We start from the raw sequence: 14,914 nt of genomic DNA, 5'->3' as shown, positions 1-14,914 counted from the left end.
TAAAATTTTTTTTTTTTTTTTTTGGTTTTTTTGAGACAGGGTCTCACTATGTAGTTGAGACTGACCTGGAACTCACTATGTAGCTCAGGCTGGTCTTGAACTCACAGCGATCCTCCTGCTTCTGCCTCCCAAATCCTGGGATTACAGGCGTGTGCCAGCACGCCCGGCTGTACATAAATCTTGTAAGCAGCCTGCCTACATGTCTATCAACAAGTGAATGAAGAAAATGTGGTATCTATACATAATAGAATACTAGTAGGCTTTAAAGAAGGATAAATTCAAAACATTTATAGGAAAATGGATGGATACTGAAAATATGATGGTAAGTGAAATAAATCAGACACAAAAGCTTAAATACTGGTTTCTCTCCTTTGAGTAATCCAACATATAAATGAAGAGCAAGATAAAAGATGAGAAAAAGAAACAGGAAGACAGATGTTATGCAAATGGGAATGGGACCAAAAGACTGAGAGTTAAGAGAAAGAAAAAAAGATTTAAGACGTGGCATGTACATGTATCAAGTACACACAATGTGACCATTATGTTATAAATAGGGACTACAAATAACAACAATGGAGGAGGAGGAGGAGGAGGAGAAAATGGGGGAAGGGTATCTAGAGGAGGATGTAAGGAAAAGGGAAATAAAGAAAATCAAGATATGTTTAATACATGTACCTACTCTCTAAGAAGAATGTAAACATCAAGTACAGCAAACACTGGGCTGGGGATTTAGCTCAGTGGTTCCAATGCCTGCCTCGCAAGCACAAGGACCTGGGTTCAATCCCTGGTACCAAAGAACAAAAACAAAAACAACAATAACAAAAAAGTACAGCAAACGTACTAATAAAAAAACTTAAAAATTAATTAATAAATTTGCACAATAAGGAATATGAAGGATTATTTCTAAGTAGCTCTAAGTAGTATTTTTAAAATATATATATATAAAACTAGTGTTTTTATTCCTAAATTTATTCAAAGATTCACCAAAAGAACTTTATGTTGCCTTAGGTCAGTGATAGGGAGTCTTTTAGAGACAAGTGCCCACTCTGCAACCTTATTTATCACAAAGTGCCAACCTTGCAATTAAACCTGAATATTGAAGTTTTAGTTTAGAAAAAACAACTCATACATTAACATATTTTACCTTAAAAGAAAAACAGCATGCATGCCACAGGTTCTCCACCACTGCCTTACATATAACCTAATTTTTTTACATCCAAGTTTCTACTGTGAAAGTTGTTTGAAACTAACATCTTATTCTGTTTCCTGCAGTTGCTGGAAAGGTTCATTAGCAATGGTTATTGATAACAAACATATTAAGGTCCCTAACCTCTGTGATCTTACTTTATACCTAAGCCTAGTCTAGCCTACATTTTTAAGTGTATGTATCCTGTATGAGGTCTTCAGAGTCTGATTTCCATTTACTTATCAAGATGTGAAGAATCATCTTTAATTCTTGCTTTAACCCCTTCCAATCCAAGTATTTAAATACAGGATAACTAAAAATTGCATATTTTTACTAATTTTTGTAAGATAGTACAAGAAATATAAAATAATCTTATTAAATTTACTCAATAATTTTTCTGTGTATATCTTAAAACATTCAATACATAACACAACATTACAACCGACAGTGGTATCTAGTCTTCTTCCAAATTCTTTTTACATTACTTTCCTTTTTTGAACAATATACTTTACACTGTTGTGTTTGTCTTTCCTTTTTCTGGTGTTATGAATTCAATAAAATGTCTACCCACTAAATGTATTGGTGAAGACATTAATGATGGATGCCCTGATGATGGATACTATCCCATATTTTTCAATTATTTGGTCTATTAGACTTAATCCAAATTGCAAATGACTTTTTGAACCTCTTTGTTTTGAATAAGTAACAAGTTCCATATTGGTTAGTCCAGAAGATATATAAATATTTTATAATAATATTTTTCTTTGCTTTCTGATTATAGGACAGCTTGTTAGATGTTGGAGAACTCTGTCAACACCACCCATAGAATTATTATAATCACTGACCACTACAGGAATTTTTTAGTTTTGTTTTTTCTTTCAGGTTTTATCATTTCTATATTATGAATAGTTGAAAATAAGGAGACATCTTTTTTTGTCTTTTCCTGATATGCTAAGACTTCTCACTTTTTCAGATTTTTCTTTTGCAGATCTTTTGGCATTGCTTTTCTATTCAGTCCCAGTGTTCCACATGTGTCTGTTTTGTATCTTAAAAGACAATCACTGAGCTCTGGAGAAGTATAAAAATTATACCTAATGTACTTATGATAAAGTTTTTATAACTGTAGCACAAAATTATAGGTTATTTTTCACAAATAAACACAAATTAGTAAAAGAAAATAACCAGACTTACTATTAGATTTCACTAGAAACAAATATCAAATAAGAATACAACATTCTAAATTTTAAAATATGCAAAAAATAGTCAATGTAAAACAAATAAACAGATGTATGAAGGTATCTCATGCAAACAAGAATGGACTGGTTGAAATGACACCTGCCCCAGGACATGAAACCCAAAACTTGAGGTTAAACCCGTTAAGTGGTTAAAAGTATCTCCTACTCTGAGCAGATACCATGTGCATCTGTAGGGAACCTACTCAATCGTAAACATAGTTATCCAAATCCCCCTACCTTTGATGAGAAGGTAACTACTAGTTCTGTAAATTGAATAGATTATATATGTTAAGGTTAAGTAGTCTAATATTATTTCTGAGGGTATCTATAAGTTATGAAAGAGAATCAGTCTTAGATGCACTTCAGTAATTAATATTTCTCACTTGATTTTTGTTTTGTTTTGTTTTTTGATGGCCTTGAACTCATGGCGATCCTCCTCTGTCAGCCTGAGATTACAGGCATGTGTCACTACACCCAGCTATTTCTCACTCTAAAAGTGAATACTTCTCAAGAAATGTTTGCTGCTTCTTCTCAATACTTTCTGCTGACTCCTCTTGCAAAACCACCTGCAATATCGTTAGTCTTATTTCTCACTCAATAAAGCCTTCCTGGGCATCCCATTATTCCATGGTTTGAATTACTTTCAAAATGCTGAAGACTCCTAAATTATATTCCTGTTCCTGATGTGTCTCCTAAATTTCAGGACCAATTAACCTAACATTTAAAAGGCACCTTAAATTCTATATGTTAAAAAAAAAAGATCATTTTCCTCTACTCCCTAACTCCCACCTCAGCCAGAAAAAACTGTTTTTTCTTTCTATGATTTCTTTTTTTCTGAACAGTACAATCTTGGCTTCTTATCTCTATTCAGTGTCTCTGTTCTTAAATAATTTGCTCATACGCACTTATACTGGAGCTTCTCAAAGCTGAATATTGTAAAGGATACCTTTTAAATGTGAAGGGGGGTCTCTAACAAACTTAAAAATATATAAATACAATAAAGAGTAAACTTTTGGGGCTATGTGGGGGTGCTGGCTAGTTGGAAGAGCATTTGCCTAGCATATATGAGGCCATGAATTTAATTCCCAATACCACAAAAATAAATAAAATAAACTCTTTATAGGCCTTAAATCATGAAGCCAACAAAATCACATTTAAAAAGAAACCCAAATTAGCACTAATATAATGTGACAATGGTTTACCAAAATTAAACCACGACCAATGTGAAAATACTTGTAGACTTAAGACAGTTTCTTCTGATTTGGGCACCCTTTGTGACAGAAATAATTTCTTCCACAATTTTTACCCATGAGAGCTACTGAAAAGCGTTTCCAGCTTTAGGATTATCTATGTCTTTTTATCTGTAATGTTTTAACCCATTCATTATGTCTATTTTCCTATTCTAACTCTAAGATCTATGAGGGCTCATTCATCTCTCTCTACTACTAATGATAGTCACAGTGCCTTTTAAACAGTAGATACAGAATGTTTCTAAATGAATAAAGTTCTAAATACACTAGTATCAAAAGTCAAACTCATTTAAAAGGGGTGAGGGAGGATAGACTTTATTGTCTCACCAAAGGAAATTTAAAAAGGGGGGTTGATCCACAGATTCATTGTGCCATTGGGACTATAGTTTCATTTTTCTATCATTCTCTCTCTCTCTCTTTTTTTTTTTTTTTTTTTTTGGTACTGGGGATTGAACTTGGGTCCTTGCGCTTGCAAAGCAGGCCACCGAAACACTGAGCTAAACCCCCGGCCCTTCTATCATTTTCTTAATTCTGTCTTGTTCCGTGGATTGATTCATCCTCAGGCTGCTTTTAATCTTGTCAAAGAAAGCGAGTGCAGCCAGGCATGGTGGCGCACACCTATAATCCCAGCACTCGGGAAGCTGAGGCAGGAGGATCACTGTGAATTTGAGACCAGCCTGCGTTACATAGGGAGTTCCAGGTCAGTCTCAACTACATAGTAAGACCCTGGCTCAAAAAACAAAAAACAAAAAAAAAAAAAAAAAAAAAAAAAAAAGAAAAGAAATTGAGTGCAGCTATTCCACTCGTCACAATTTCATATATCAATATTTAGAAAAGGGAGAGTCTCTTTTAGTAGAATTTTGAGAAAGAAGCTTTTTGTCTCTAGGCACACTCACTGTTACAGCGTGACATATATTCAAAGGGTTGAAAGTGAAGGAAGACAGACTACCACAGAAGGCTGAAAAGGGAGCAGATGGTAAGAAAGGAATTAACAAATATCCAGTACTAGAACTGTTTATAGACTTACTAAAAAAAAATGTTTTTAAGTGCTACTTCCCTCCATAAAAGCTCCTCTTCTGTTTTTAGCATATATATGCTAAACTTCACAACTTCTATGGGAACAAAGCCTCAAATCAAAACAAATTTACCAAAGGTCCAAATTAACGATTTACAAGACACAGGATGAAGCAAGAGCTAAAGTAACTCAAGTTTAATGGCAATTCAGATAATATAATGCACTCATGAGACACAAGGGAGATATGAAGCAGCCTGAAGACTTTTAGATGTCAGGTAAAATTGAAAGATCTAAAGTCAAGTCCATGCTCGAAGTACTTATTAGAAAACATTCTAGAAGACAATATGTTCATAAAGCAGTCACTACATTAAACCAGATTTTCAATTAATTATAGTAACATTAACTCTAAATATATAAACATATACTGTATTCTCTTCAAAGCCTCTGGCTACTAGGAAACAACTAAATAAATTTTTGTTAACACATTATTAAATGGAAGATTGAAATTCAGAGTTCAAACAGATGGTGAATACATATGTGGTATCCTTTTCTTCTTTTTCTTAAAAAATTTAACCTTTAACAACTTTCTAAGATCTTCTAGGTATAAAAATTCTTTCACTAGGGTGGATAGGACAAACAAGATATAATACTGATCCTTAACGAGTTATTTAGAAAAAGAAAACAAACATTGAAACAAAAGGGAAAATATACTGTTATAAGGAAATAATTTATAACATAAGCCTAAATTAAAGTTAAGAAAGCAGAGGAAGGGCTGGGGATTTAGCTCAGTGGTTCGGTGGCCTGCCTTGCAACTGCAAGGACCCGAGTTCAATCCCCATTACCAAATAAAAAAGGAGAGGAAAACATGCTAGAATGACAAGTCTGGGAAGACGCTGTAAATATTTTTGCTCCAGCACCAAACTAGTACGTGGCATACAGGTGTTCAAAATGATTTAATGAATAAACAATTGATAAACAAATGAATAATTGCTTAAATTAGAAAATTATAAGTAACTGTGGTTCATTTGTAAAACAAATCGATGGAAAAGTCTTAAAGTAGGATTAAACAAAAGGTAGGATTTTAACTTAAAAAAATACATAGAGGACAAGCATCATGGCGCACTCCTGTGATCCCTATACTCTAAAAGGTTAGAGCATAAAGGTTCAAATTTGACCCGTCTGAGCAACTTGGCAACCTAATGAGGCTCTGTGTCAAAGTAAAAAATAAAAAGGGCTGGGAATGCAGCTCAGGGTTAAGGCCATGAGTTCAATCCCCAGTTACACACATACACACACACACAAGGCAATTTCAGACTAGTTCAAGGAAACTCAGAAGCCACAGAATGCAAAGGAGAAAGAGGCACGCTGGAAGACTGAAGCAGGAAGCTTGCAAGTTCAAGTCCAGGCTGCGCAACTTAGTGGTGCCTTGCCTAAAATTTAAAAAAAAAAAGAAAATGGAAATATGGCACAGTATCCTAAAGAGTTCCATAAGCACAGTAGACATTGAGGTCTCTTGAGCTGTTTTAAGTTATTAATTTGGTAGTAAAATATGCACCATTTATGCATGTCAAAGGCCAGGCAAAATGTTAAAATATAGCTGAGAAAAAAATTTTAATAAGAGAGGGAGGTTAGAAATTACCATTAGAAGGAACAGCTGACAGTAAATAGAGAAAGCTAAGAGAGAAGATAGGCAAATATGACTCTAGTGAGCAACAGTGATAGATACCAGTAACAAAACAAGAAAATGAGGGGGAAAGATTACTTTCAGGCAAAAACAGTAAGTTCAACTACAAGTTGTATCTGAAGTATGTGAGTGATATTCTGGTCGATGTGTTCAACAGGCAACTGAAAACACAGGTTTAAACTCAGCAAGAACAGAGCAAAGTAAATTTCAAGTCATCAGCATTGGGGTAAGGCCAGAAAAGATGGGATGACAGCGCTAATGAGATGAGCACAAAGAAAGAAGAAAGTTTAAGGCAGAACTTGTGATGTGCTTACAAGTTCTGAGGGACACTGAGAAAGAAGAAACTGAAACACAGGGCTACAAAGGTCAAAGACAAGAGTGCTAAAATGGAAAAAATAAACAGTAGTGATAAATAATGAAGTAAAGTAGATGAATGGAAACATGATTAAAAACAAGTTAACCTCGTTTTGAAGGAATTTGCAGCACGATGCAATAAGAAATAAAAGAAAAAAATTGGACATGGATGCATACGGATTCATATCCCAGTTCCTCTACTTTCCAGCTTTAACATCAAATGCAAATTACTAAACCTCTCTAAACTAGAAAAATGAAATATTTAAAACAGCATATTACATTAGAATAAAAACATGCAAAGGTTATGTTTTACTTAACTTTTTGAGTTAGCTTCATGAAAATAAAGGCAATTTCTCACTTATTTTTATATTTCTTGCAATGCTTTATTTTAGACTAATAAATTTCTATAAAATTATAACACCAATAGCAAAACTCTCTATTTTGAATGGCTGAAAATAAACTATCATAAGAAAATAAAGGGAAATAATGTAATTTTTAAAGTATGATTTCCTTTTTGATTCATAAGTCAGAGGTAATGTCTATTCTTCCCTGTCACAAAAGCACCATGCCAAGACTATGATCAATATTTATTCATCTCCATTTGTATATTGTCTCAACCCCTTTTTAATTCTCACTTTCCACACCCAGTGCTCTCTGTCAATTTAATCTGGACTTTTCCAGCCAATCAAAGGCACTGGGTTTCTTTCTTTGGGAATTCAAAAAAAGATCTGAAAATCCATTATTTCAATCACCTTTCAAACACTTTAAGTGTTCCAGGTCTAATTCTCCTCTATTTCTCCAAAGTGATCCACTGCTGTCCTTTAAACTCCCACCTACTACTTTTATTATCACTAATTACCTCTAGCAACAAGTTTGTTTTCTATCTTACAAAGACAGCAGAAGCCACAGGCAAAACTGCCCAAAACTTCCAATCTCTCCACTAAGTCCCTCTTTTAAATTTATGACATTTAAACCCAATTTTTTCCTTTTTTCCTTCCTGTGACAGAAGATGTTTCCCTTCTTACATTAAAATCCAATTAAAATACTTAGGAAACCCTAGCTTTCTCAAGAACCTTGTTCTAGTAAGAACTTCCCTTCTATATCTTTAACTTTAGCCTACCCAACTGCCTTTCCTTCTTGTCAGTGCTATAGTCTCCCAAAGTTCCTTCTTCAGTCCTGATATTCTCACTCTATACACTCTTCCTGCCTACTTCATTTATTCCTATAGTTACATATATATGTATAAACTCACACTCCTAAATCAGATTCTAGAGTTCCCTCTATCATGCCAAGATTATCTTTTTCAAACATATACTGGGCTCAGCCAGTTGTGGCAGCACACACCTATAATCCCAGCACTCAGGAGGCTGAGGCAGGAGATTGCTGTGAATTCAAGACCAGCCTGGACTACATAGTGAGTTCCAGATCAGTCTCAACTACATAGTGAGACCCTGTCTCAAAAAAAAAAAAAAATACACACACACACACACACACACACACACATACACACACACTGGGCTCTACACTGAAAATGACAGCACTCTGAAAAGAGATCGAAGAGGATACAGAAGATGGAAAGATATCCTTGTTCCTGGGCAGGAAGAACCAACATACTTCCAAAACTGCTATACAGATTCAATGCAATCCCTACTGAAATCCCAACAGTATATTTCACTGAACTAGAGAAAACAATTCAAAAATTCATTTGGAACCAGAAGTGACATAGAACAGCAAAAGCAATTCTAGGCAAAAGAAACATGACAGGGGGTATCACAATCCCCAACTTGAAACTATACTACAAAGCCACTGTGATAAAAACAGCATAGTACTGGCAAAGAAATAGACCTGAGGATCAGTGGAGTAGATAGAGAGATACAGAAACAACTCAAGATGTACTCAGCTACTTCATCTTTGACAAAGGAGCCAACCATACTCAAGGAAGGAAAGATAGCCTCTTCAATAAATAGTTGGAAAAATTGGATTTCAACCTGCCAAAGATTAAAACTAGACCTTTATCTTTCACCATGCACTAAACTAAAATCCAAGGGGATTAAAGATTCTAAATATTAAAAAAGAAACACTAAATTTGCAGGAAGATAAGATAGGTAGAACTCTTGAAGACATAGGAAAAGACTTTAAGAACAAATCCTCAGTAGCAAAGGAACTAGCACAAAGAATCAACAATTGGGATCTCATCTTATTAAAAAGCTTCTGCACTGCAAGAAAAACCACCAACAGAGGTAAGAGACAACCTACAATGCGGGAAAAAAATTTTACCAGATGTTTCTCAGACAAAGGTCTACTATTTAGAATATATAAAGAACTAAAAAAAAAAAATCAGACCCCAAAATATAAATACTCAATTCAAAAATGGGCATCTGAAATGAACAAATACTTCTCACACAAACAAGTAAAAGCAGCAAATAAATATATGAAAAAATGTTCAACATCACTGGTCATTTGAGACATGCAGATGAAAACAACACTGAGATTCCACCTCACCCCAGATAGAATGGTTATCAGAAAATCGACCAATAACAAAGGTTGGTGGGACTGTGGGGAGAAAGGAACTCTTCTTCATTCTTAGTGGGAGTGCGGAATGGTGCAACCACTATGGAAATCAATATGGAGATAACTCAAAAAACTAGGATTAGAGGTCCCATTTCAACCATTTCATCCCTCAGCTGGGTATCTTTCCAAAAAAATTAAAAGAATCATTCCACAGTGACATATGCACACCCATGTTTATAGCAGCAGTTTATAACAGCTAAAACTTGGAAACAACCCAATTGCCCTCAGTTGGAGACTGGATAAAGAAGATGTGGTTTTTCTATAAAATGGAGTACTACTCGCCATGGAAAATGAGAAACTAGAGACATTTATAGCTAAATGGATGCACAGTGAAGCCATACTCTTAAGTGAAATAAATAGGACACGCATGTGTAATTACCAAATAGTTTCCCTGGTGGGAAAAACTAAAAGTATAAATAAGGTTCAAATTGTATAATTGATAATGTGAAATAGGAAGGAAAGGGCTAAAGCAGTAGGGGAAGTAGGAGGGGTAGGGGAGGGGAAAGACAAGAAGGGAAAATAAAAACTATGAGAAAAGGAAGAACTGGAAACAAAGTCTTTGTAAATAGGGAAGAGTGGAGGGGGTGAAGGGAGGGCAGGCACATAGAGAAGAAATAAGAACCAAGATACATCATGTAAAGGTACAAGATCCCAATGATGAATGTAACTGTACTGTAAACCTAAAAAGTACCAATAAACTTAATGGGGAAAAAAACAAACACATACTGGGCAGTTCCACTTGGATAACACACATACTTCTTAAAATATTGATAACTACTCATTTTTCCTCAAAACATTTCCTTTTCTTCCTGTATTCTTTTTCTTAACAATTTACCTATTTCCCAAGCCAAAAACCTAGGCCAGTGGTGGCAAACCTACAGCAAGCATCCGCAGCAGGCTGTATCACTGAAAACATTAAAAGGTTCACTATCACTGACCTAGAATATATCACAGATTTTACTCACTCTACTCTATAAAAGGTTATCATAACCTGGTAATTTCACCTGCTAAATATCTTTCACTCCTATCTCAATCCAAGCAATCTGATGTTTCTCTCTACAACAGCTTTAATATAGGCAATCATCACTTTTTAAAATTTGTTCTCAGGGGCTGGGGATTTAGCTCAGTGGTGCGGCTGCCTTCCTTGCAAGTGCAAGGATCTGAGTTTGATCCTAGGTACTGAGAAAAAAAATTTTTTTTTTTTTGTTCTCTTTGCCTCAATCTCAATACCTTCAGGTTCTTGTCAGTAACAATGTCAAGATGTGACTAACACAAGTTTAGTGTTATTAGTTTCAAAGAGTTTTAATTGCTCCCAATCTTCTTGAATATGAAATTTATTTTACATGAACTATAAACCATATATGCAATTTCACCTGGCAAGCATAATACCTACTCTCCAACCCCACTCCCATCTTCTATTCATCCTACAAAACTCAGCTCAAAAATTACAAACTTTCTCTGACCACACTTTCAGGCTCAGATAGATCACTGTCTGCTGAATCCACAACATAGTGCTGGCAAACAGAAAATGATCAAAAAGTTCCTATTTGTGAAATACGTAAAAAAAAAAACTTCAGGTTTCCACCTCTGAAGGCCACTGAAATCAATTACATAAAAATGTCTTTAGAAGGCTTCAAAGTTATATTTAAGGCAAAGAAAAAATTCATACAAATACTTGCAAACAAATCAGCTACTTGTATCAAAAACTACTCTGAAGCAAGAAAATTTGTATTTAAGGTCTAAGAAAAGAAAAATAAGCAGGAAAAAGAAGGAATAAATTTATTGCTGATATTATTTAACCACTATCTTTAAATGACAAAGTGAAATTATAGCCACTATAAGAACAGTTTATGCAAAGATATTTATAAATTAAAAAAGTAAAGTGGAGAACACTATGAGGCAAAAATACAAAGACAGAAAATAAATATCAATAAATAAGACACTACCCATTATTAGTACTCTTTTCCTGTTTGTCAAAAAAATTTGAAATCTTAAAAATTCCGCTTATTAAAAAAATTTACAGCCAAGTATTAGCGTCAAAAAAGTACTAATATTAAAAATTTCATATAAAGACAAAATATAAACCATCTCACTTCATTATTCTTTTAAAGGTACTGGATAAGGAGACCTACCTTTGAAAGCCCATATGCAATTTGAACTGTATTATATTAAATTCTTGAGTACTTCAGAATAAGTATTTTTCTGGTAATACTTGTAAAGACTCTATAAAGGCCCAGGTTATAGACCCTATAAAGACCCTAGACTATTAACTAACAAATCTACAGCTGGAAAAGCTTCTTAGGCTTAAAAAAGGATTTGCCTTATGGTTACCTAGCACCCAAAGAGGAAAAATAAAGCCAAAAACATACGTTTCCTACAGAACAAAAGCCCAAAATGCCACTGCTGTGAAATTTACCAGGGAAACTTTAATTCTCCCAAAATATCTCTTGAAAGTCAAGGTTTCTTCTTAAAGCAATCACCACTATTTGGCTTATTTCATCCTTATTTTAATTTTTTTCCTTTTATTGAGTTTATTGATACATTTAAGGTATACAGTACAATTATGTTCATTATTGGGATCGTGTACCTTTGCATGACAGGTCTTGGTTCTCATTTTTTTCCCCTTGTCCCTGCTCTCTCTTCACCCCCTCCTCCCCTCCCCATTTACAAACATTTTATTTCCATTTTTTCATTTTGTCATATTTTTTTCTTTTCCCTTATTATCTTTCCCGTACCCTTCCCATTTTCCCTACACCTTTAGCACTTTTCTTCCTATTTCACATTGTCAATTATATCATTACGATCTTATGTACTATTATAGTTTTTCACACCAGAGAAACTATCCAGTATTTACACATGTGTGACTTTATTTCACTTAGGAGTATATCCTCAAAATGTACCCATTTACCTATGAAAGAATCTACTTTCTCATTCTTTATGGCTGAGTAGTATTCCATTTTATAGAAAAACCACATCTTCTTTATCCAGTTTCGAACTGATGGGCAAATGGGCTGTTTCCAAGTTTTAGCTATTACAAACTGTGCCGCTATAAACATTGGTGTGCATATATCACTGTGGTATGAGTCTTTTAATTCTTTTGGAAAGATACCCAGCAGAGGGATGGCTAGGTCAAATGGAAGCTCTAGTACCAGCTCTTTGAGGTATCTCCATATTGATTTCCATAGTGGTTGCACCAGTCTGCACTCCCACCAACAGTGAAGGGTTGCATTGCAGGTAGAAAGGAACCCTCATCCTTATTTTAAAGCTGTTACACAAAGTAAATTCTCAATTCCTATAAGAAGGTCCCTAAATCAGTACCATTGGTTAAGAAGGCAAGATTCTTTAATTCAACAAATTTTTATACTGCATGCACTACATTTAAAATTATGTATCAGAGATAATCACAATAATTATTTTCACTGTTACAGCAAAGACTAGGCACAATTACTAAATATTTCTCTAGCCAATTTTCAAATAAAAGCTAATTAGCTTTAATGAAGGTCCCTAGATGAGAAATGGGCTGACTCCAACTTTGTACATCACCTTTTCAAAATTCCAAATACATTTTCCAATAGAAATAACATAACAATGGCAATTAAATTCTCAGGGTAGCCCACAAAGGCCCATAACACAGAAGAACCATACTCTCCATATGAATTATTAGAACTGGGAAGTCCGTTCTAGAAATTGTTGCTGAAATTATAAAATAGGATTTGATATTTTATAAATGAGTGTCTTACAATTAAAACAACCTAATTCTTTTTAAAAAACTATTTAAATTTACTTATTACTTTCAATAGGTGATATAATGAAAATCAGTATCAAAGCAAAGACTATTGATTACATTAATTACCTGAAATAAAAAGGTATAGTAGCTAGCTCCCAAAAATGGCCCACTAGTTTTCATTACCAGGTTCCACTGTTTATTAAAGAAACAAAGATAGTTTGTTAAAAACTGACAGAATTAAAAAAAAAAAACCTGATAGAATCACGCTGTACTTAGTAACACACACCTGTAATCCACACCCATAACCCAGCACTCTAGGGGCTAAGGCAGGAAGATCACTGTGAGTTTGAGGCTAGCCAGGGTCACAGTGATTGCTAGGCCAGTCTGAACTGCACAGTGAGACCCTATTACAAAAACAAAAGCAAAAAACTTGATAGAACCAAAACACTAACAGAAAAAGTTCCTTAGAAATCTAAAATTCCAATTTTGTTAGTCAAATTTTAATTACAAAATCTTTATAATAATGAAGGCAAACATTTAAATATCACAGAAATAAATCCTTTGGCAAAAATTTTAGAGCAAACAGTACATGACATTGCAGGCATACCAAACTATACTAAGCAGAAATAAAAATTTAAAAATTTTACAATAATATCCCTGAAATATCTAATTTCAAAACAAAAGAAAATTAAGAAGAGGTTTTTTTCCTACTATTTTAAGAGTTAGCACGGCATCTTAAGAGAAAAAGTCAACAGTAATTAAATGTTAAAATTTTCAACTCAGGAAATATTTTGGGAAAGAATTTTATTTGTATACATTAACTTGAGCTTCTCTTATAACACCCTTTTCTGCTCTACACATCTCATGAACCACAATTTAATTCTATTTTACAGCTGAAAAAAATCCTGAAATTCCAAAAGAATAAAATATATTACTAAAACTTAAATTCAGATAGACAGTATTTGCTTTGACGCCCAGCTCAAACTTCTCACTCACTACGTTACTGTTCAAAACAAGGTTTAACACGGTCACTGTAGGTCTTTAATATTTGCTGTTAATTGGGTGGCTCTGGATAGTTTATTAATACCTCATGGGCTTCACCAAAGGGTAAGCTGAATTACACATCCCAAAAAGAAAGGATGTTTCTGAGTGATATATCATCTACATGAAGAGCACAAATTTCAACATAATAGCTGGTGTTAATTTTTAGGAGCAAAACAAATAAGTTTTTCAACTCTGGTTTGACCAGCTTCGCATTTTTAAAAGGGACAAAAAAAGGCGAGCGTACAATACACCTAGCTGAATTAACTGAATCGGCTTACTCCACGAACTTCATTCCAAAATCAAGAAGACTGGGGAGTGGAAAAAATCAATTTGTCTCGGACCTCTCAAGCGGAAACTACAAAAAGCTCTTGTGGAACACCCCACGGACTCCAATCTGCAAAGGTGAGCACATAAAGAAAACGAGAGGACAGAGGTCGGAGTGAAAGACTGGGTCCAACCAGACCAGGCGTGCTCACGGCGCCTCCTCCTGACGCGGGCCAGAGCTCACCTCTTTGACAGGTGGGAATTTCTTCTTGCACTCCAGTGACAAGGCCCGCAAGTCGCTCTGCATATTCTCCAGCAGCTTCTTCACCGCCTCGGGGCTATTGGTGCCGGACATGATCCCCCCAGGTCCGAGCTGATTTCTGAGCCACACAAATAAGCTCTGGCGCTGTCAGCTGCTCGGGGCAACGCGCAGCTCCCCTCCGGCGTCCCCAGACCCGGGTGCAGCTCAGCTCTTGGGCTAGCAGGACTCTGCCGGGCCTGGGCTGCGAACCAGGAGCGAGCCGAGCGCCCCGCGCAGCCTCCTCGTAACACCCCCGACTCTAGTCGGGGGCGCACCCGCAGTC

General features: G+C 35.2%; 1 protein-coding gene across 4 annotated transcripts in view; it reads right to left on the bottom strand.

Annotated features, from left to right (window-relative positions):
- Mon2 (MON2 homolog, regulator of endosome-to-Golgi trafficking) overlaps nt 1-14,908 on the bottom strand; it is a 114,126-nt gene extending 99,218 nt beyond the window's left edge. For all 4 annotated transcript variants that reach the window (XM_010644534.3, XM_010644536.3, XM_010644535.3 and 1 more), the window contains exon 1: nt 14,575-14,908. In XM_010644534.3, coding sequence (XP_010642836.1) covers nt 14,575-14,685 — 111 coding nt within the window. In that variant the 5' untranslated portion in view covers nt 14,686-14,908. The remainder of the gene's footprint in view (nt 1-14,574) is intronic.
- Nucleotides 14,909-14,914: the final 6 nt, after the last annotated feature.

The sequence above is a fragment of the Fukomys damarensis genome, unplaced genomic scaffold, assembly GCF_012274545.1.
Source record: "Fukomys damarensis isolate Sample0158 unplaced genomic scaffold, DMR_v1.0_HiC HiC_scaffold_15, whole genome shotgun sequence".
Lineage (NCBI taxonomy): Eukaryota > Metazoa > Chordata > Mammalia > Rodentia > Bathyergidae > Fukomys > Fukomys damarensis.
Note: the sequence above shows the minus strand (reverse complement) of the source record. Positions and strands in the feature narration are given on the sequence as shown.